Genomic DNA, 20,501 nt, shown 5'->3' on the forward strand with positions numbered 1-20,501 from the left:
TCTTCATCACCAAAGAGAGACAAGCATCTTATCTCTGTAAACATCATCACCCTTGAATCAAACATTAACCCTTTAACTCCCAGACCAAATTTGTAATTCACCTTACTGTCAACCATACAATTCTTATAATGTTAGTTCAGAGAATTGAGAATTGGATCAACTAATTATCCTCAAATTGATATTTCTCTTTATTCTCATTACTTATCTGGTTGATATTGTATTGATATTATAAGGTGAAATTCTGTCTCAGTCACTCAGGGTTAAGGTCACCTTAATAAAGTGCATGATCACCAACTAAAGAAGCTCTTGATTGTTAAACAAATTCTCTTTGTCAGTACCTTAGGAAATGTATGGGAAACAGTATAGAGAATATGTATATTGATGTTTGGATATAAAGGACTAAAGGACTGAATCCTTCTGACTGCTTGTGATAATACTTAGTAGAAAACTTTTTAATAAAGTTGTAAATTATATGTTATGATTAAAAGGTTATTTTTTATTTTGGATTTAACATTAAAACACTGGTGTAAAAGCAAAAAATTGGGATGCCCTTGTCAACAAAATTTATCTGAAGAAGAGACCTCTCAATGTCAGCTTAACATCGTCAAGTAAAAAAAATCAAAATATACCTGTAAAAAGCTAAGTTCTGACATATGCTCTTATACAACAAAAATTAATATCATATTCCTGGATCAGAAAGTGATGCTAAAATAGGGAGAGACTAGGTAAATATCTCTAATCCTGCCTCATATGAAACACACTGATTGTGGCCCCACCCAAGCCCTCTATCAATCACGTACACTGTAATTTGCGCGCATTTTTCTTCTGTTTCTCCTGCATAAAAATTAGTGACCTCCCTCCCCTTAATCAATATGACCGCCCCCTTATCGGCCTGCTTATCGGCTCGTATCCCATCATGCTTAGTAATGCTTGGTTGGTTGTAACCAGGCGCGGTCTCTCAGCTCGTCCTTCATGCACGCTTAAAGAAAACGAGATAGTTAGGAGATTGTAAGATGTCTCGCAAAAGAAAAGTTGTAGCCGACGATGAGGAAGATCCAACCAAGATCGAATTCTCAACTTCAGAAGAGGTTGACGTCGTTCCCACATTCGACCAGTTAAAACTTCGCGAAGACTTGGTTCGAGGCATTTACGCTTATGGTAAGTTCGATCAATGCATGACGCCGGAACCACGAAATGTGTTTGCAAGGGTTTTTCATTCGTCTCTGAGCTTTTTTTGATCATTTCTAGGCTTTGAGAAACCATCCGCAATTCAACAGCGTGCTATTAAACCGATTATCAAAGGAAGAGACGTCATTGCACAGTAAGTTTTTACGTATTAACATTAGGAATTGAGTGTCCTAACAAACGTAACATTTATACGTTTTCTTGTCATGTTTCTGAAAATTGGAATCGGTAAACCTGCAGAATATTTTAATTCGTCTAAGCTATCGAAGTGTTAAGCTAGCATATTGTATCTGTAGAGTTCTACTTAAATTGAAAGATACAGTAATTTTGTTTTCAAGTTGGTGTAGTGATCCCTTCAATGCCACTTGGTTGAGTCACTTACTTGAGTCACTTGTTTGGTTACTTATACCCCTGATGTTTTCAAGTTTCTGGAAGATTAAGCAGAAAGACTCAGCACTTAATTAAATGCTGAAAAAAAAATTATTCAGTAATCCTACAGAAAGGTCTATAGAAGATAAGCATTCCCTAGATTTATATTAATGTTTAGAATATTTATATTATTCCTTACGTGTACTTCTGAATTTATACCTCAAATCAGGCAGCTTGTTACTGACTGATGTCTTTCTCTCTTCATCTCCAGGGCTCAGTCTGGAACAGGAAAAACAGCCACTCTGTCCATCTCTGTACTTCAGTCAATAGATATTCAGGTTTGTAAATTACATGTGAGGTTCAAGAATGGATTAGAAAAGCTTGTAATAGTCTAGGGAAAATTGTTTAAAGCAGGGAGAACTGCTAGAGTTGATGATGATGTGTTATGGTCTGGAAGAGTTCTGTTCAGAAATGAACTGTTGTCAGTGATAGCTGAGATTGTCTACTGAGATTGTCATCTCAGTAGACTTGGTTTCAAGTGAAGGGCAGTTTTATTCAGTTAGAGGTTATTTTTTAGTTAGAAGTGACAATTGTCTGGTAAACAATTGTTAGCTTGACTCTGATCATGACTTTTGCACATGCTGTTGAAAAGTCAGTCAATAGAACTCATACCAGTGTTTTAGAATATGTTTCATCCCCATGAACACAATCTTTTCATCTTACTTTCAACAAATGATTGGCAAAAAGTTGTTTCACTGTGATGTGGTGGTCCTGATCTGGAGCAGGAATAAATGAAATCAAATCTGAATCTTAAACTTAAGACAAAGAATGATTGTTCAGATTGCATAATCAAGTAAAAATTTTAGTATACCATCAATTGTAATGTCTCAAGAATAATCTGTAGAGAGTCAGAAACCTGTTTATTATAACAAAACTTTGATTTCAACTTCATTAAAAATAAATGAAAATAATTCAGTTGGTTGTTGCATGGTAAAAAAATAAATATACTATCTTTTCATAAATGTACGCTATCTATATGCATAAGTTTGCCCAACTGTTGCTTTTGTTGTCTACAGACAAGAGAAACACAGGCTCTGATTTTGTCTCCAACCCGAGAACTTGCCCAACAAATTCAGAAGGTAGATTAATTTGTGTTTATTGTTACTTTATCTGATTTATCTTGATACCCTGTTAGTCATTTGAATCTCTCAAAGTGCGTTGAGGACTCAAAATATGTTCTGCAAATTTAATTATAAACACAGAGTTTTTTTCATGTTGTGAAGTACTGTAAATCTGTATAGCTTAGAAAAAAACAATGGAGCTTGGCAAGGTTAAGAGCTGATCTATTTGCACGGTCATGTGAATTGTATCACTGAAGTTTGTAAGAAGAGTTATAATATACACAAAAAAAAACTACATGCTTCTCATTGGCTAAAAACAAGTGTATTCTCATGCAAAGGTGTGACGTGAGTGCAAATTACAAATAGCATGCATTTGCTTTCAAAATTTTATCTGTCTTGCCTTTCTGTGATGTCTTTTCATGTACATTATTAATGAGTGATAACATGATTTCTCTAGCAATTTTGTGTAATGAGCACTTCTAAATTTTTCAAAGACTAAAAATTACACTTGCCCTACAGGCTTGTGCAATTTGGTTGTCTTTGAAAAATTTTCTTGTGCTTATTAACATCAAATGGGGCTCAAAATCAACCACCATAAACTCCCCTATGAGATTTCGTGATACTTATTGTGGCTTTCAACAGGTCATTCTTGCTCTGGGTGACTACATGAGCATTCAGTGTCATGCATGTATTGGAGGAACAAATGTAGGAGAGGACATCAGAAAGCTTGATTATGGACAGCATGTTGTGTCTGGTACACCTGGCAGAGTTTTTGGTAAGGAAGTAATATGATTCTAGTTAGGTTTGTGATTGCTATAAATTCAATGCTGCTATGGTGTGCAGTGTAATTTAGTCCTAATGTCCATTTAACAAATAGATTTGATGTTGCTGTGTGTCTGTTTGGTAATAGATCACAGATGATGTCAAAATGTGGTAACACAAAAGAGTGACACACAAGGCTCAGGCGAGTGTGTTGCTGATGTCTTAACACATATTGACATCTTCTGTGATGTACTGTAATTGTGAAATAGTGAACAGACCCTTAGTAACATGGAATTTACTTGTTTTATATAATAAAAAAGCAAAAAATTGTTAATGCTGTTGTCATCTGTACGCATCTGCCCTCCAATATAGCATAGGTGAGAATCAATCAAAATGTTTTTGGAATCCTGCTTATTTTATAAATGTTTAATCATGTGCACTCTTTCAATTATTCCCATCACGTGAAAGGCTAAGTTACCTTCATATTCACCAGTTCATGTACCAGGGTAATTGTAACTTGCTAAAGAAAGATGTGAAACATTTGTAGTGGGTATAGGACAAGATTATTATAAGTCTGCCTAGGCAGTGTTGAACTTTTGATGCAAGTGTTGGCTTGACTTTGCTTTGGTATGAAGATTTGTAGTGCAATTTTTTTTGTAATTTATTCCTTTGTTGTGATCATAAGACATGATAAGAAGAAGAAGCTTGAGAACCCGATCTATAAAAATGTTGGTGCTGGATGAAGCAGATGAAATGCTGAATAAAGGTAAGGAACTGAGAAGTGATTGTTCAGTTACTGTCCATAAACTGCACCTTGATACATTCACCTTATGTAACTATTTTATTATTTATTTTTGTCTGTTTCATTTAGGTTTTAAGGAGCAGATCTACGATGTTTACAGATATCTTCCCCCAGCCACTCAGGTAAGTTGTGAATGTGTCCCTTAACGAGTTGTCCAGCTATAATATTGTCAGCTGTCTCTGAGAGAAAGCTTTATGTAGGTTATAAATTCATGGGAGGTTATTCATGCCACTTTACCCAAGACTAGTGGTTTCAGGGTTGCTGTTTGCCCTTTGTGGTATACCTCCTCTGTGTATTGTTAATGTTGAAATTTGTACAAATTGAAAAAAAGGGTTTTTGTATATCAGTGACAGGCATATGTGGGATGAAAAAACGTTCATGCAAATAAAAGCTGAGGCAAATGACTTACATGAAAACCTACCTCTTGCATTTGAAAACATTAAGAAATTCCCACAAATGTGGAGCAAAAGTCTAGTCATTGACCCATAGAAGTTTATAGTCTGCTGTAAATGTAGATGTTTTGGAGTCTAACATAGCAATTCTTATCCTTTTCAAATGTGTTCAGGTTGTTCTGTTGAGTGCAACTCTTCCACATGAAATCTTGGAGATGACGCAAAAGTTCATGACTGACCCAATCAGGATTCTTGTCAAGCGGTGAGTGACATTTTTTTTTGCCTAGAAAAAATAGTTGTTCTTACTTGGAAAGGTTGCAAACACCTCAAAAAGAACTTTTCCATAGTGACGTCCTATTGTTTGTTTGTTTGTTTGTCATAGTGATGAGTTGACATTGGAAGGCATCAAACAATTCTTTGTGGCTGTGGAACGTGAAGAATGGAAGTTTGACACCCTCTGTGATTTGTATGACACCCTTACCATCACACAAGCTGTCATTTTCTGCAACACAAAAAGAAAGGTTAGTTCACAGCTGTATCCCCAAAGATTTGTATGCAATTTTTCTTTTGGTTTGCAAACCAAGTTATATTTATTTATCAGGTGGACTGGCTTGTGGAGAAAATGCGAGAGGCAAACTTCACTGTTTCAGCTATGCATGGTGATATGCCACAAAAAGAAAGAGATGCCATCATGAAAGAATTTAGATCTGGACAGAGGTAAAGAGAAATATGAGTTGCTTTCTCAAATGTGATGTTTTTTCTTCATGATGTGAAGTGCTTGACTCTTACATCTTCCCTTTGCTTATTTCATGCAGTCGAGTGCTGATCTCAACAGATGTGTGGGCTCGAGGCATAGATGTGCAGCAAGTGTCTCTGGTTATCAACTACGACCTGCCAAACAATCGTGAATTGTACATTCACAGGTAAGTGATGGAGTTCTTCACAAACCTTTGCATCAGGAAATCAGTATTTGAACTCTCCATTCTGTTCTCTTTGCATTTTTCTGATAATCAAGAGCTTCTTAAGTTGGGGATTCCTTCCCCTTCTCTTGACCTTAGTTTGTGATTCATGGGTGGTATGGTAGGGGAGAAATGAGATGCTGGTCACTCTTAGCAGTCAAAGTGTTAAATTTACTTTCCATCAGACTTTCACTCAAAGTTGGATACACATGCAACTTCTCTCCTCTTTCAGGATTGGTCGCTCTGGTCGATTTGGTCGCAAAGGTGTTGCCATTAACTTTGTGAAGTCGGATGACATCAGAATTTTGCGTGACATTGAACAGTACTACAGTACTCAGATAGATGAAATGCCCATGAATGGTAGGTCTTTGATATTGGTTTGCAGTAAAAGGCTTTTGACGAAGTAATAGTAATCACTAGTCTTGTATGATTGCTGGCTTTGACTGAATCTTTACTCACAATAACTAGCAACAGTCCTTTTTTTGGAACCACACTCACTGCTGCTACCTCGGTAGTCTGTTGTAGTTGTTCTGTTGAAAATGTCAGTTGCCTGTGGAGAATGTTCCATTTGATAACACCATGACCATGTTTTGCTTGCTCATTTTCAGTCATCTCCATTTATTAATAAACTTGTACAGGTTACCACTATTGCTCCCAATATCAAATCAGTAATTCTCCTTATTAATGCCATACTATTCTTATGATGGTAATCTGGAGAAATTGGTATTGGTAATCCCTGAATTTATTTATTTTCTTTATTCTCATCACTTGTCTGCTTCCTCATCTATTCCTTTTCACACCAAATTTTTTTTTTCATTTCAGTGGCTGATCTCATTTAAACTTCCTGGGAAGACACTGTGAAACAAGGACATAGCCAGTGACAGGAATAGTACATAGCTAAAGTGATGGACACCTGATTTCATCCTGTGAATAGGCCTTCTTATCTTAACTGTAGTTTAACACAACACAAAAACATCAGCAAAAGTAAACCCTTTTCCTTCATAATTTTTTAAACCTTTACACCTGCTTTGTAAACACGACAAAAGCAACCTCAGTGTTATCAAGTTACTGGCCTTGTATGTTGACAAGACTGATTTAATTAGCAGTTTTCCTTGAGGGTTTCATGTATGCTTTTCCCTAGCAAGATTTGTGATTGTTTTTAGTAGCTGTCTTTAATTTTGTTCATTTTAACAACCAGTTCTTAGTTGTTAAAATGAACAAAGGGCTAGATAGTGTTATCCACTGGACAAATTGCTGTTCAGCACATAAGTGCCAACAAAACATAAATATGCTATCTGCTGGATAGCAATATTTATCCAGTGGATAGTGTTATCCAGCCTTCTAACAACCAGGGCCAATACAAAGCACTGAAACAGCAGGCAATGCAGTGGTAATCACCAGTTATTTAATACATAACTTTTTTTCTACATGGACGTTTGTTAAAGTTGTGTATTTTACAAGTGAAATGTACAATGCATTAGATCACCTCTTTAAAACACTTGTCATTAAGTTTTACTAACAGCCTTGTAGTTTGTTTATGAGTAATTAAAATGGTTTGTGAAACATTTCAATCCGCTTTTGTTATGACTCAATTCACATTGTAATAAGAAAGCTTTATGATGTATGACACAATAAACTCAACAGTAGTAACAGTTTGGAAAAGCAAAACTTTTCAATAATATGTACATGTTTTTCTGTTTTCTGGACCTAAGTAAGAGAATATAACTTGCTTATAAAGGAAGCAACAAAATAAAAATGTGTATGTTGACACAAGATACTAATTCTTTTCAAGTTTGTTTACATCATAATTTTAAATGTTGGTTGTTATATACATTCAAAAAAGCAAACAATGTGATTCACAATTTCACTGAAATTAATTGAACACCAAAACAGAAACTAGTCATCTTCGTCATCATCATCTTCCTCATCCTCCATCTCAGCAGCCTCCATTGCTTCCTGTTGAGCAGCCTTCAGGGCCTTCTCTTCCTCCACAGATGGGTCTTCAGCCTCAGTGATTTCTGGTCCACTGGGGAATTCCTCTTGAGGTGCTGGAGGGGGTGGTGGGCTGTAGTTTTCTGCGCTGAATTTCTGGCCCCAACCAACATAGAGGTTTTCAAATTTTCTAGGATGGACAGGAAGATTGAAATTTTATCAAAAAATATTTCTGGACTTAATCAGTTGTTGTATGAAAATGTCATAACACTGCATTATTGCAAATCAAAGTGCAGTATTCAATGATATTGTTATCCAATTCAATTTCATGTACTCTCTCTCTCTTAGAAAAGTGACAATGGTAATAAAACTGGTAGCTCTCTTTTCTCTTCCACTTGAAGATATTGAATCAGAATGCAATGTCTGGTTTTGGAACTGGTTGTCTTAAACGGCTTAATAAGGGTGACCATGCTCTCCAAGTGCCCTTTTCACTGACAGACTTGTCAACCTTCTGCATGCATTATTATCAAAGCTTTATGTCTTCACTGCCTGACCCTCAACACCCCAACTCTCTATACTGTTCCCTATACTTTCCTAGGGTGCTGATGAGGGGAATTTGTTAAACAACCAAGAGCTTCTTTAGTTGGTGATCATTTCCTTTATTCTCTTGACCTTAATGTGTGATTGAGGGGTGATACTGTAAGGAGAAATTAGATGGTAGTCACTATCAGGAGCAAAAGGGTTGACCTATGTAGTAGTACAGGTAAGTTAAAGATTGGTGTGGAGAGGGGATGGCTTAAGAAATCTGGCATAGATGCATCCTAGAAATATTTAACCATTAATGAAGTTACAGAAGGAATCAGTTATTCCATGAATACAAACCTCTCAAGAGCAAATGCATGTGCTCCTGGCCAGAGGTTGGAGTGCATTACTGCTAAAGAGTACTGTGGAATTAAGGTAGAAGACTTCTGTGCTGTCCAAGGTGGCATGCCATCAACCTCTGTCAACAAAAGAAATTGAAAACTGTAAGAATATTATATTATGACCAAGTGGGGCGGGTAATATAGGGCACATCCACACTCCAATACAAAGATGATAGCAGGCTAGGAAAGGAGAATATCAGTTGCCACTGAGAAACAGAACCATCAAGCACTCCCCCTTACCTACGTCCTCTGAGAGAGGTGTCAGCAGGGGAGGACCTTGCTCTGGCTCAGGTTCATCTGGCTCTTCCCTCTCTTCATCTTCCTCTTCTTCCTCAAGTTCTTCTTCTTCTCTCTTCTGTGAAGGATTAAACCAAGTACAACGACCCTGCAAAAGCAAATTGGTACTTGGTTAGGAGGAACAATGGGAAAGATCAGGTCAGGTACCCATTCAAATACAAATCAGCTGGAGGAATTAAGTAAAGATGGATGGGCCACGCCACAAGGAAACATCCAGACAGTGTACAAGGCAAGCCTTGAAATGGAATCACCAAGGAAAATGGAAAAGGGGACACTCAGTAAACACCTAGCAATGAAATGTTTATTACCACTAAAATTTAAAGTTTTCATAATGATTTTGGCTAATTATAACCAATTTCAAAATAATCAGAATTGTTGGGGATCAGGACTACTGTGAGGTTACCGTCACGTTGAAACTCACCCCAACAGTTAACTAGCCAGACATTCAAAGTTACCTATGCATAGCTTACCTGTGGAAGAACGTACTGGACATGATGAACCCAGTTTGCGCATGATGGATCAGCCATGTCATTAATTGAGAGTCCTTCAAACTCATGATTCACCACAAAAGAATCTCGAGCTGAAAATTGCACAAAGCATTGAATTTAGTATTTAGATAGTGACGAAGGGAATGAATGGATGAAAGAAAGGAAGCTAAAGAGAACAAGGGAGAAAGGCATGGGGATAAAAAGAAAGGAAGAGAAAGAAAGAAAGAAAAAGAGAGAAAGAAAGAAGAAAAGAAAGGATGAAAAAAGAGAGGACAAAGAAAAGAAAGGTAAAAAAAGAAAAGGGAAAGGGAAAAAGAAAGAGAGAGAGAGAGAGAAAGAGGAAAGGAAAGAAAGAAAGAAGGCAAGGAGTAAGTTAGGTGATAAAGAGGAAAAAGGGGAGCAGAGAGGAAGGAAAGCACATTTATTGTATGAAGAGAGAAAAGCTTGGAAGGGAGAAAGGAAGGAAGAAGGAAAGAAGGGAAAGAGGAAAATAGAGCAAATGAATATGCTTTGTACCTCCTATATCATCATCCTCCTCCTCTTCCTCTTCAAACATATAGTAACCCAAAGGACTGATGTGTGTTGTAGCAGATATTCTGGCAATTTGAGCTCTCAAGTAGTTGGCTTCATTTCCAGGGAATGGTGGATAGCTCACAACCTATTGATAAAAAAATCTCTTGATTAAAATTGCTAGGTTGCAAATTAAACTAACTGAAAGGCTTACCATATCTTCTGTCCATTCATCAGTGCAGCAGATTACCCACATCAGTCAATTTTTGCAATAACAAGAAAAAAATTTCTACAGATTACCCACACTGGTAGATAACCCGCACCAAGAACTGTTCGTGGAAAAATAAACAGATTACTGGCGGATAATCGGCCGGAAATAACAGTAACACTTTACACCCTAACATCAGTAAGCGTATTCTCCATACTGTTCTCTATATATTTTCTAATGCATTGATCAGGAGAATTTATGGACAATCACAAGCTTCTTTAGATGGTGATCATTTAATTCATTCTCATGACTTTCGTGTGTGATTCAGGGGTGATTTTGTAGGGAGAAATTGGATGCTAGTCACTTTCAGGGGTCAAAGGGTGAGGTATATTAAATACACTCGGTAAAGTTTATTATTTACCAGTGGAGCTGAGGCAGGATGGATTTTAGAAGATTTAATTCAAATTGTGTAACTTATAACTTACAGGTGCCTGAAGATTTCCTGTGAAGAATTTTCTGACTTGTCTTGAGACAACAATCTGTGCTGGAGTGACAGGGGGTAGCCTGACCCATTGACCACCAGCTGTTGTAAGATTAAAATAAACACTTTATTAAAAGGACACATAATAATTCCCCCAGCTCACAGTCTGCCATACAATATTCTTATGATGTTAGTTTGGAGACTTCGGTATTGGATCAACAAATAATCCCCTGAATGATATTTTTCTTTATTCTCATCACTTGTCTGTTTGATATTGTATTAATATTGTAAGAAGAAATTCTGTCTTGTTCACTCATATAGTTAGGGGGTTAAACAAATCATGATCTATGAGTCTGAAGCAACTCACGTTCATTGGATACAAAGTATGTTTTCTTGTTACAGCCTGTTCTGTTTTCTTCTTTGGGGATTACTGGAGGTGGTTTGAAGTCTGCCTGTGGAGCATCATCTTCCTCTACATCAAAATCTCCTAAAGAAGAATAGAACTTTACATGTAAATATATCTATATGTTGATTGCATGCACAAGTATGAACCACAATTAATCAAAATGCATGGGGCCAATAAATTCAAGGGCATTTAAAATAATTATGAATAAAGTTGTCATCTTTGAATGTGTGGGGGATCAAATTTTTCTTTGGTTGTCGTCTTCTTTTTTTCAGATTATGATAATAAATATAAGACACAAAGATAAATAATTATCGACCTGGTTTGAAGTGCAAAATATCTCTCACCTTCTTTAATGATGTCTGTTTTTGTTTCATTCTATGGTAAAAAGAAAACAATTAAAAAAAATATTAACCATTTCCCAAAAGCTTGCTGTACTTGAACTTGATAATTTTTTTCCCCATGTTAATTAAAAGTGAAACAAAAAGTTCTTGAAAAATTGCCTGTCCAATTTGAGCACTGATAGGACAGTGTGCATGTTGTGCTTGTGTGATTGGATAGTATGCCTCCATGTGCATGCACTGTTATGCTGCTTTTCATCTTGACTCAAGTATCTCATTACTACCATGGTCCTGAAAAGGATTTGAAGTGTTCGGACTAAAAATTCCAAAGTAGACAGGGATCAATTGTTGTCAAGTCCAGCCTTCTGTCCCAAAGCTTGGTTTAACATCTTTAAAATATTGGATATCAGGCTGATTAGGAAATATGTATAACTTAAGGATATAGGTTCTAACCTCTTGTTGTTCTAAATGTTGTTCATCATCAAGTGGCTCCTCAGGGTCTTCTCCTTCAAAGAACTCCACTTCAGCGATTAAGTAATTAGCATGGATGCCAAATATTTTACCTGTTAGAATAAAATGTAAAATTAGTTCAGTTAAAGACAAATCACTTATCTTCCATACAGTGATCCTTTACAGAAAATATAATCCAAAACTTTTTGTTATGATTATTGCTCTTACCCCAAAATCTGCATGTCCTAATTGGGTATGTGTCAATTAAAATCTTCAGAGACAAAAATATTCTAAATATTTCTTCTCTGCCAATGCCGATACCAGCTTGTTCAAAGTAGTTGGCAAGTTCCATCAGATCTGGTAATGGGGCCTCCTCCTGCTCCTCTTCCATATCTGGATCTCGCATCAAAGGCTCCAGTTCTTGCTCAGTGGGTTTTCTCTGAAAACACAATTGTGATACAAAAGATACCTAGCATCAGGTTAACTCCTTACTCAAACCAAGCCACCCATGCAGCTGGAGCTTATCCTGGTTTCTATAGCATGAAGCAACTGGGAATATCACTACTCCCCCCTGGATGAGATGTTAGTCCATTGCAAGGCTACCCCTATCATTTCATTAGGCTACATTTATTGACAATTTACAAGAACCCATTTGCATGTATACTCTGAGGTAGAGAGAGGGGCTCTGTGAAAGTACAGTGTTTTGCCCACAAACACAACACAATGACCTGGTCAGTTTGTGAACTCAGGCCTCCCAACATAGAGTCCAGCACTCTAACCATTTGGTCACCACATCTCCCACAATGCCTTGTACTCATCATACTAAAATGCTCTAAATATGTATTTAAGACTTTAGGTAGCAGATGGATACAAGAAAATTCGGCACAGCTTACTTCAAATAATGCCACCTGAGACCTTGCAAGTAAAACCTCTGTAGATTCATCTTCTTTATTCTGGAAGAAGAATATTAAAAAGAAATAAAGCATAATTATCAACATTGCAACTTAATCTCAATGGGTCTCATTATGCTCACAGAAACACCAATCAGAGTACACTATTTAACAAATGGATTCCATGTTACCATGCTCCTGTTCAGTAATGGATCATAGATGATGCGCCTTATGTGGCACTGTTGTTTTTACCACATTATAACATCTTCTGTGTTCTATTACAGTTTATAAAATAATTCAAATAGTATGTGCGCACTCTGATTGGCCATAAAACCATTTTACATGAGTGTATGTAAACACGGTTTTCGTTCCTCGTTCATTAGTTATTTTATAAAAGAAATGTAAAATGGTTTCCGTGTTTACATGGCCTGATGTAAACATGTGGGAGGTTGGGAGAACACTCGATAAGCTAGAAACCACTCCGCTTTGTGTCGTGGTTTCCTACGCTTATCTTGTGTTCTCCCAACCTCCCACGTGTTTACATCAGGCTATGTAAAAATGGAAACCATTTTAGCATTTCTTCAGTACAGACCCATGGCAACATGGAATCTATCTGTTATAAGATAAAAGAGGAAAGTTTTATTAAAGCTGATGTCATTTAACCCTTTAACTCTCAAGATCTTATTAGTAATTCTCCCTACTGTCTGCCATACAGTTCTTGTGATGTTAGTTTGGAGAATGTGGTATTAGATCAACTTGAAATCCCCTAACTGATATTTTTCTTTATTCTCATCACTTGTCTACTTGATATTGTATTGATGTTGTAAGGAAAAATTCTGTCTTGGTCACTCGTGGGAGTTAAAGGGTTAAGCATCTGTCTTCCAATAGATCATTGGTAAGAGCCAATTAAACTGTGTATAAAACTCGGCTTATCATTAAATTTTAAAAACATTATGCACACCCCTGGTAATTATAGAGAACTTTCTGCTTCTCTTTGTCAGTTAAGCGTGAGACTCTTGATTCTAGAATACTGTTTAATTCTTTTAAAAATAAAACGTCTCGTCATGTACCCTAACTTTGTTTCTTGTACACTTAATGACCACGTAGTTCACTTTTTAATTCAGTGCTAATTTAGTGTTGCATTACCTGAATAGTGTCAAAATTGGGACAAAATTTTGCTCTCTTTTCATCTCTGACAAGATCTTCTATCAAGTCTGTATCAATGTAAAATAAAGGAAAAAAAACTTAAATACGTGGTGAAGCAGACATCAATGGATCTACCAGAAAACTAACACAGCGTTTACAATTTGCTATGTAAAGTAAATTACGCTGCAAGAGCCACTAAGACTATACAAGTAGTGCTTGCCTGATACATTTTCTGGTTTCTCTTCCAAGACCTTTCTAATCACAGTTGCAAGATGATCGTAGCTAAGTAAAAGAGAAGAAGAAAGAAGATTTCATCTAAGGTGTTTATGTTTAAAAAAAATCCTCAAACGAGACCTCAAAGTGTAATATTACTTACACATTTAGATTCGAATGTAAACTTGTTTTCAGCAAGAAAGCCTTTGCATTTTGAAAATCACCGTCTAGATCACTGCTTCCAGATTCACTTGCACTATCCATGGTCTTTTGATATTTGAAAAAGAAATAATCACCGATATTTCTCGAGGTCTCTTGCGGTTTAGCTTAGTCAGCCGCCATCTATGGTTTGTGTGACCATAGCAACCCTGTTCATTACAATTCAATACTCATTCGAGATTATTCGGAGTGTCGGCGATCACCGAACGGCCGGAAATTTTGCAATCGATGAATCATCGGAATTTCATCACTAGTCCCTTTGTCACAGTGATATGTGTACCCCCGTGATATGTGTACCCCCGCACACATATCACTAGTGATATGTGTACCCCTGGTAGGGATACACAAAACACTGAAGCTTTGCACCCGGGCCTTTTAGAGCTTCAAAGAAAACATGTGCCCCATAGACATATATAAGCTTAGCTAGTAATTTGCTGGACAGACAAAAGCGCTTGCTTTACCAAGGGATACACATATTGACTGCGATTGCCGCGATATGCGTATCCACATTGTATCCCCAAGATGTATTGGGGATACACATATCACTGAACGGCGATCGCAGTGATATGTGTATCCCCTGACTAACTCGCTGTCGTCTGTCAATTTGGAATCAATAATACACTTACTAGCCATATATAAGCTTAGGTAGTAATTTGCTGGACAGACAAAAGCGCTTGCTTTACCAAGGGATACACATATTGACTGCTATTGCCCGCGATATGCGTATCCACATTGTATCCCCAAGATGTATTGGGGATACACATATCACTGAACGGCGATCGCAGTGATATGTGTATCCCCTGACTAACTCGCTGTCGTCTGTCAATTTGGAATCAATAATACACTTACTAGCCATATATAAGCTTAGCTAGTAATTTGCTAGAAAGACAACAGCGCTTGCTTTACCAAGGGATACACATATCACTTACTACGATTTCCGCGATATGCGTAACCCCGAGATATGTTGAGGATACACATATCACTGAACGAGAGATCTCAGTGATATACGTATCCCCTGGCTAGTACGATGTCGTCTGTGTACTTTTTAAATTTGTCAATGACACATATGATTGGGAATCAATAAAAATTGCTGTCAGTTGGTGAAATATTTCATGCACTTACGTACTAGCCAGTAAAGGAGCTAGTAGCAAGTAATTTCAGTGCTAGACAGGCGACAAAGCCGATACGATTGTAGTCACCAGTGATATGTGAATCCCTAAGATATATTTTTGTTTAAATGACAATTTCGATTCCTTTATATTTCCAATAGATTGTTTGATGTTTGCTACTGGCCCATAAGAACTGTCGGACTCGCGAGTCGTGTCTTTACAGTTCTGATTGTGGAAGATGGTTCAGTGAACGATTTGCGTCCATTAACACAAGTTAGCCGTAATTATTTATTTTTTGGAGGGGAGGGGGGTGGGGGATACACATATCACTGGCCGCCATCTTGGAGGGGGTACACATATCACTAGTGATATGTGTGCGGGGGTACACATATCACGGGGGTACACATATCACTGTGACACCCTTCACTGCACAATCACCCGAGAAGATACATTACATGTTTACAATTTTAGGCATTACTCAAAAATTATGTGGTGGGAAAGGATGGAATTTTGTTGTCGAAATATTTGAAGGAACGAACCTGCTGGGATCGTCAACGAGAATGAAGATGCCCTTCTTAAGAAAGTACTTCGTAAAGAAGAAAGGAAAAGGAGGCAAAGAACGGCTACAAGGCAAATACAAGAAGCGTGAAAACACAACTGAAATTCTTGAGGGTACGTTGTCAAATCCGCTTTTCCGATGGGAATGTATCATCAAGAAGTTTTATCCTTCTTATTGGGAAAGATCGCTAAATTAGGTTGTGTAGCATTTGCAAGATACGTCGCTGATTTTCGGTTCGACAACTGTTTATTCCAACCATGTGTTTATTTCGATCGTATGTATAAAGAAAACTGCCCGAGGCAATTTGGACCATTCAACTCTGATTCGAGTGTATCACATACTCGAAATTGTTGTTTCAGGAAAATATCTCTTCATTCTATTGTTTATATCAGAAGATAGCGATCTTGCTGCAGTGTTATTTTATAGAAGTCAAATATTTTCAATTGAAGAAATTAGTTTTCTCTAAAAATGTGGTAAAACCAAACGCTCTCTTTCCTAGTAACATTTTTGTTTAGGAATTGATTATCGCACGGCATGCCTTATTGAATTCTTTGAATAGCTTTTCTTTCAGCATTGCAAGAGGTGCGATATAGAAACAAAAAACTAAGATAGACAGTTATGTACCGAAAGAAAGGTTGAATTTTTAGTGCACGTTTCAGAGTCACTGCTATATATATTGGTTTGATGAATCAATATTTTCACACTATAGTCATTGTGTAATTTCTAGGTCGGAAAAATGACCAGAAATATTATGATATTGCCTCTTAATTTAATCAATATAGTATCAATGTGTGGCCTTGAAGCAGTTGTTCAGACGTTTTTCTCATGCTGTGGTGTCTGGCGAAAAATTTCCCAAGATCATAATTTGGAAGAATTCTTTATGTAGAAATCCACTTGTATTTTTTCGGATTGAGTTAATATTTTTCATTCTTTAATCTTGTCCCATGTAGACAAGACCATGTGGCATTTTTCAATTACATGCACAAGTATTTTTTATGTATCCAACTTCTCATATATTCACATTTGCCCCATCTTTCTATTTTATTTGTCAAGAACGCTTGAAGAGATGTGCATCAACACCTTGCTTCCAGTCAGTACTCTCAGAAACAGATATTTCAGAATCCTTCATCATGGACTGTGCTAGCACTGATAATGCTGGTATTGTAATGGTTGCTCATGACAGCAATCCAAATAGAACACACAGTTCTCACCTGCACCCTGATTTACCAGATGCTGGAGAAAGATTGTCACAATCCAGTTTTGAAAACAGTAGAAACAATAATATGGGTGATATTTTAGAAGTAGTACAAAGACTACAGATGACTGCAGAGTCATGTCAGACTTGTACTACTGACAAAACACCCCCAGAGGCTACAAAATCGGGATACCGACACCCACCTCCATATCCTGAGCAAATGGAACACTCTATGAGCCCTTTGGATAAGTATCGACATCCTCCTCCTTATAGAGAGCCTGTGGACACCATGTCAAAGTTTGATGGAGCTAGTTTCTACTCCCACAGGGCAGGAAAAATGGCTGGTGATTACAGTGCATTCTATAATCTTGAGGAATCAAACTACAGACATCCTCCATCTTACAGTCATTTCAGGGCACTCCCTGGGCCTTCGGGAGATAGTGTTTCTCTGGACAGTAGATTAGCTAATGGACCTCCTAAGCTTAAAGTGGACAAGAAAGTCATGAGTGAATCAAATTTGAGTCCTGCTGGTTACAGTTATGCACAGAATGCACCGAAGAATGTTTCAAATTTGTATGGTAACAAAGGACTGTACAATGCATATGGTGGAAAGCCAATCTCAAATGCTCAAGATTCAATCAGTTATGATCTGTCTTATGGTGAGCCTTACATGTCAGAAGCTGCATCGCAAAGGTTTGGATTCTATACAAATCAGGGTGCTACATCCACAAACAATGGGTTTAGTGAAAATGGAAGTGAGTTGTTTACTTATGGAGAAAATGGTTCTACATTTTCTGGCAGAGGTCAGGGAATCTATACATCACAGGCTGAATCTGTGGCAAAACCACAAGGACCTGTCACCATGCAGCAAGGGAGATTTGGTGAGAAGTTCTTCCCCTCTGGCAACATGAATGACAAAAAGAATTTAGGTGAGGAGAAATGTTGTGGTTTGTAATTTTTGAGTAGTTCATTAGAATGGAATAGAATGTAAAAGTTAATTTAATGTTGAAGACAGGGAAAGTGTTTGCACAATCTTGTGAGCTAAAGGCTCATGTTAAAAACTCTTGACATTTAAAAATGCTTATTGGTGTCAGAGCCATACCACCCTCTTATGATACAGTAAGACCCCACAAACTTGAACCTGGTTGACTGAACTCCTTGCACACTGGAACAAAATGCAATTTCCCTGGATTTGACCCCATTTTTTTGTTATTTACTATCAACTAACTCAAGCTCAGTTTGCTTGAACTCCCTGTTTACTTTAACTATTTCACTTTCCCTTAGCTCACATTTACATTTTGATAACTAGATCTTTAAGTAAAAATGTCTGTCAATAATTGTCAAAGTCTCAGAACATAGCTGAATGACAGCTTTGATTAATGGACTATGCAAGTAGTGCTAGCCTGATACAGTGCTTAATTGATTATAACATGATAAGAGTTTTGAAAACGTAATGTATTTAGCCTAACTTCCCAAACTAAATGTTCTTATCAAAAAGCTCTTATAAAACAGACTTAATGTTTGAAAATGATTGTTGATTGTGCAAGAATAGAAAAAAAAAACACATTCCCTTATTAATTACTATTAGGATAATTGAAATTTAACACCAATCCAAATAATTTGAATTCCTGCTAATTCAAACCATTTTTCAATTCCCTTGGGAGTTCCAGTCTTTGTGATTCTTCTGCATTGTCACTTCTGAGAAGAAGAATATGAAAGAAATTTGGTAATTTTGAAAGAAGTTGTTGTCATACATTCCTGGTCTTTTTAGTTGATTATTAGCTTTTAGTTGATCGAGGTTCATTCAAATTGTGCCCAATAAATCTCACTTGAACCCTTTACACCCTAACATCAATATGCATATTCTCTATACTGTCCTCTATACATTTCCTTAGGTGTTGATAAGGAGAATTTGTTCAATAATCAAGAGCTTTTCTAATTGGTGATCATTTCCTTTATTCTCGTGACCTGATTGTGTGATTCAGGGGTGACATCAAAGGGAGAAATTCCAAAGGGTTAAGGGAAAAATTTACAAAAAGTGACCACCTAGTTTTGTTTTCTCTTGGTCGTTTTTGTTTTATTGTTGTTGTTATTATTTTTTTTAAACAATGTTTTTCTTCCTCTAGTGTTTAATGGCAGTCAACTCAACGAATTAGATCTGTCTCTTCCTCCTGGGTTCCAAGTGTCATGGACTCCAGATGGGAGAAAATATTACATAGAGTAAGTTAACAAATACCAACTAACTTAGAAAAGTGTAACACCTTAAAAAAGTTGGGATATTTCAGGAGTGGAGATAGTACAGTGGTGAGAGTGCTTGTCTTTCGTTTGGTCAGTCAATTTTTTTTTTGTAATATGAATGTTCATCTGTCTTAGAGCAACTGAAGAAACAGTTCTAACGATTCATACTTCAATGTTATCAAATCTCCATTTTGTTTTAGTCACAACACAGAAACAACAGATTGGTGTCACCCACTTGAGAAAGCAGGTACAGAATTTTTTTGAAGATAAGTTAGTGTTATCAGCTGAGTTCATAAATTACATGTGTATATGGACTAAACATCAGCTTTGGAATCTCTTTACAGTCATCAATTCACATTATCAACCCAGTTGTTAAAACCATATTATCTTGTAATGTCCACCCCCCTCCCACACACTGACACAGACACAGACACAAAGAGACAGACACAGCACCACAGTTTCTCTATGAACTTATCCCCTTCATTTCTTTTTCAGTTAACTTAATAGAACAAACATAAATTGCTCAACTTCGATAGTATTTGATCTGTAAGCATAGCAGTTAATGTATAACTGAAAAAAAAGAGTAATTTGAAAATTTATTTTTAGGTTTACCAGATGGCTGGGAAAAAATTGAATCTCCTAACTTTGGAGTCTATTATGTCAAGTATGTAAAAGGATATTAATTATGAATGAATTGAATAATGTTTGATTGATTGCAAATTCAGTGCTGACAGTATTTAGCAAACCCAGCAACCACTACAGTGGTCCCTCATTATATTTTTGATTGAGAGCCTGAAACAGACTTAAAAGTTATAACAAACTGGAAACATGCTTTATGGCTCACTATCCCACAGAAGATTAACCCTTTACACCCTGACATCAGTATACATGTTCTCCATACTCTTTTCTATACATTTGCGAAGGTGCTGGCAAGGAGAATTTGTTTAACAATCAAGAAATTATGTTGGTGGTGATCATTTCCTTTATTCTTGTAACCTTAATATGTGATTGAGGGTTGATGTTGTAAGGAGAAATTAGATGCTAGTCTCTATGAGGGGTCAAAGGGTTAGTCTCATTCAACATGTCTATCCTTTTACCTAGCCATAACACAAAGATAACACAGTATGAACATCCAGTGAAAACGCAGTTCATCCAACACCAACAGCAGCAGGAGAGGAGAGTGTCAGATGGAGGACGTCCAGAATCACAAGCCATTCCTGCACAGAATCCCTTAGTGCCAGCAAATCCATATATTAGTGAAGGTATACTGATTGAAAGCTTGACAAATAGGATTACTTTTTATAAGACA

At 36.9% G+C, this 20,501-nt stretch overlaps 3 protein-coding genes across 4 annotated transcripts in view; 2 read left to right on the forward strand and 1 right to left on the reverse strand.

The window, feature by feature from the left end:
• Positions 1–956: 956 nt before the first annotated feature.
• LOC131794217 (eukaryotic initiation factor 4A-III) lies at positions 957–7,161 on the forward strand. The gene is made up of 13 exons (XM_059111759.2): positions 957–1,158; positions 1,249–1,321; positions 1,826–1,892; positions 2,631–2,693; positions 3,318–3,450; positions 4,123–4,203; positions 4,309–4,361; positions 4,805–4,893; positions 5,014–5,152; positions 5,233–5,348; positions 5,447–5,554; positions 5,823–5,950; positions 6,413–7,161. Exons 1-13 carry the CDS (start codon positions 1,014–1,016, stop codon positions 6,427–6,429), a joined length of 1,212 nt encoding a protein of 403 aa, XP_058967742.1. The 5' UTR covers positions 957–1,013; the 3' UTR covers positions 6,430–7,161.
• A 148-nt stretch (positions 7,162–7,309) lies between these two features.
• LOC131794123 (radial spoke head protein 4 homolog A-like) lies at positions 7,310–14,219 on the reverse strand. The gene is made up of 14 exons (XM_059111674.2): positions 14,036–14,219; positions 13,880–13,941; positions 13,660–13,727; positions 12,517–12,576; positions 11,852–12,062; positions 11,627–11,736; positions 11,180–11,210; positions 10,797–10,916; positions 10,434–10,531; positions 9,747–9,888; positions 9,213–9,322; positions 8,686–8,830; positions 8,405–8,522; positions 7,310–7,712 (listed from the first exon to the last, which is right to left on the reverse strand). The coding sequence occupies exons 1-14, from the start codon at positions 14,134–14,136 to the stop codon at positions 7,487–7,489; spliced, it is 1,602 nt and encodes a 533-aa protein (XP_058967657.1). The 5' UTR covers positions 14,137–14,219; the 3' UTR covers positions 7,310–7,486.
• Positions 14,220–15,625: 1,406 nt separating this feature from the next.
• Positions 15,626–20,501, forward strand: part of LOC131795825 (scaffold protein salvador) — a 93,681-nt gene continuing 88,805 nt past the window's right edge. For both annotated transcript variants that reach the window (XR_010718110.1, XM_059113457.2), the window contains exons 1-6: positions 15,626–15,872; positions 16,813–17,883; positions 19,081–19,174; positions 19,393–19,439; positions 19,799–19,856; positions 20,294–20,454. Coding sequence is in view for 1 of the 2 variants with exons in the window: in XM_059113457.2 (XP_058969440.2) it covers positions 15,656–15,872; positions 16,813–17,883; positions 19,081–19,174; positions 19,393–19,439; positions 19,799–19,856; positions 20,294–20,454 (1,648 nt within the window). In the remaining variant the exon portion in view is untranslated. The remainder of the gene's footprint in view (positions 15,873–16,812; positions 17,884–19,080; positions 19,175–19,392; positions 19,440–19,798; positions 19,857–20,293; positions 20,455–20,501) is intronic.

Source organism: Pocillopora verrucosa, chromosome 7 (assembly GCF_036669915.1).
Source record: "Pocillopora verrucosa isolate sample1 chromosome 7, ASM3666991v2, whole genome shotgun sequence".
NCBI lineage: Eukaryota > Metazoa > Cnidaria > Anthozoa > Scleractinia > Pocilloporidae > Pocillopora > Pocillopora verrucosa.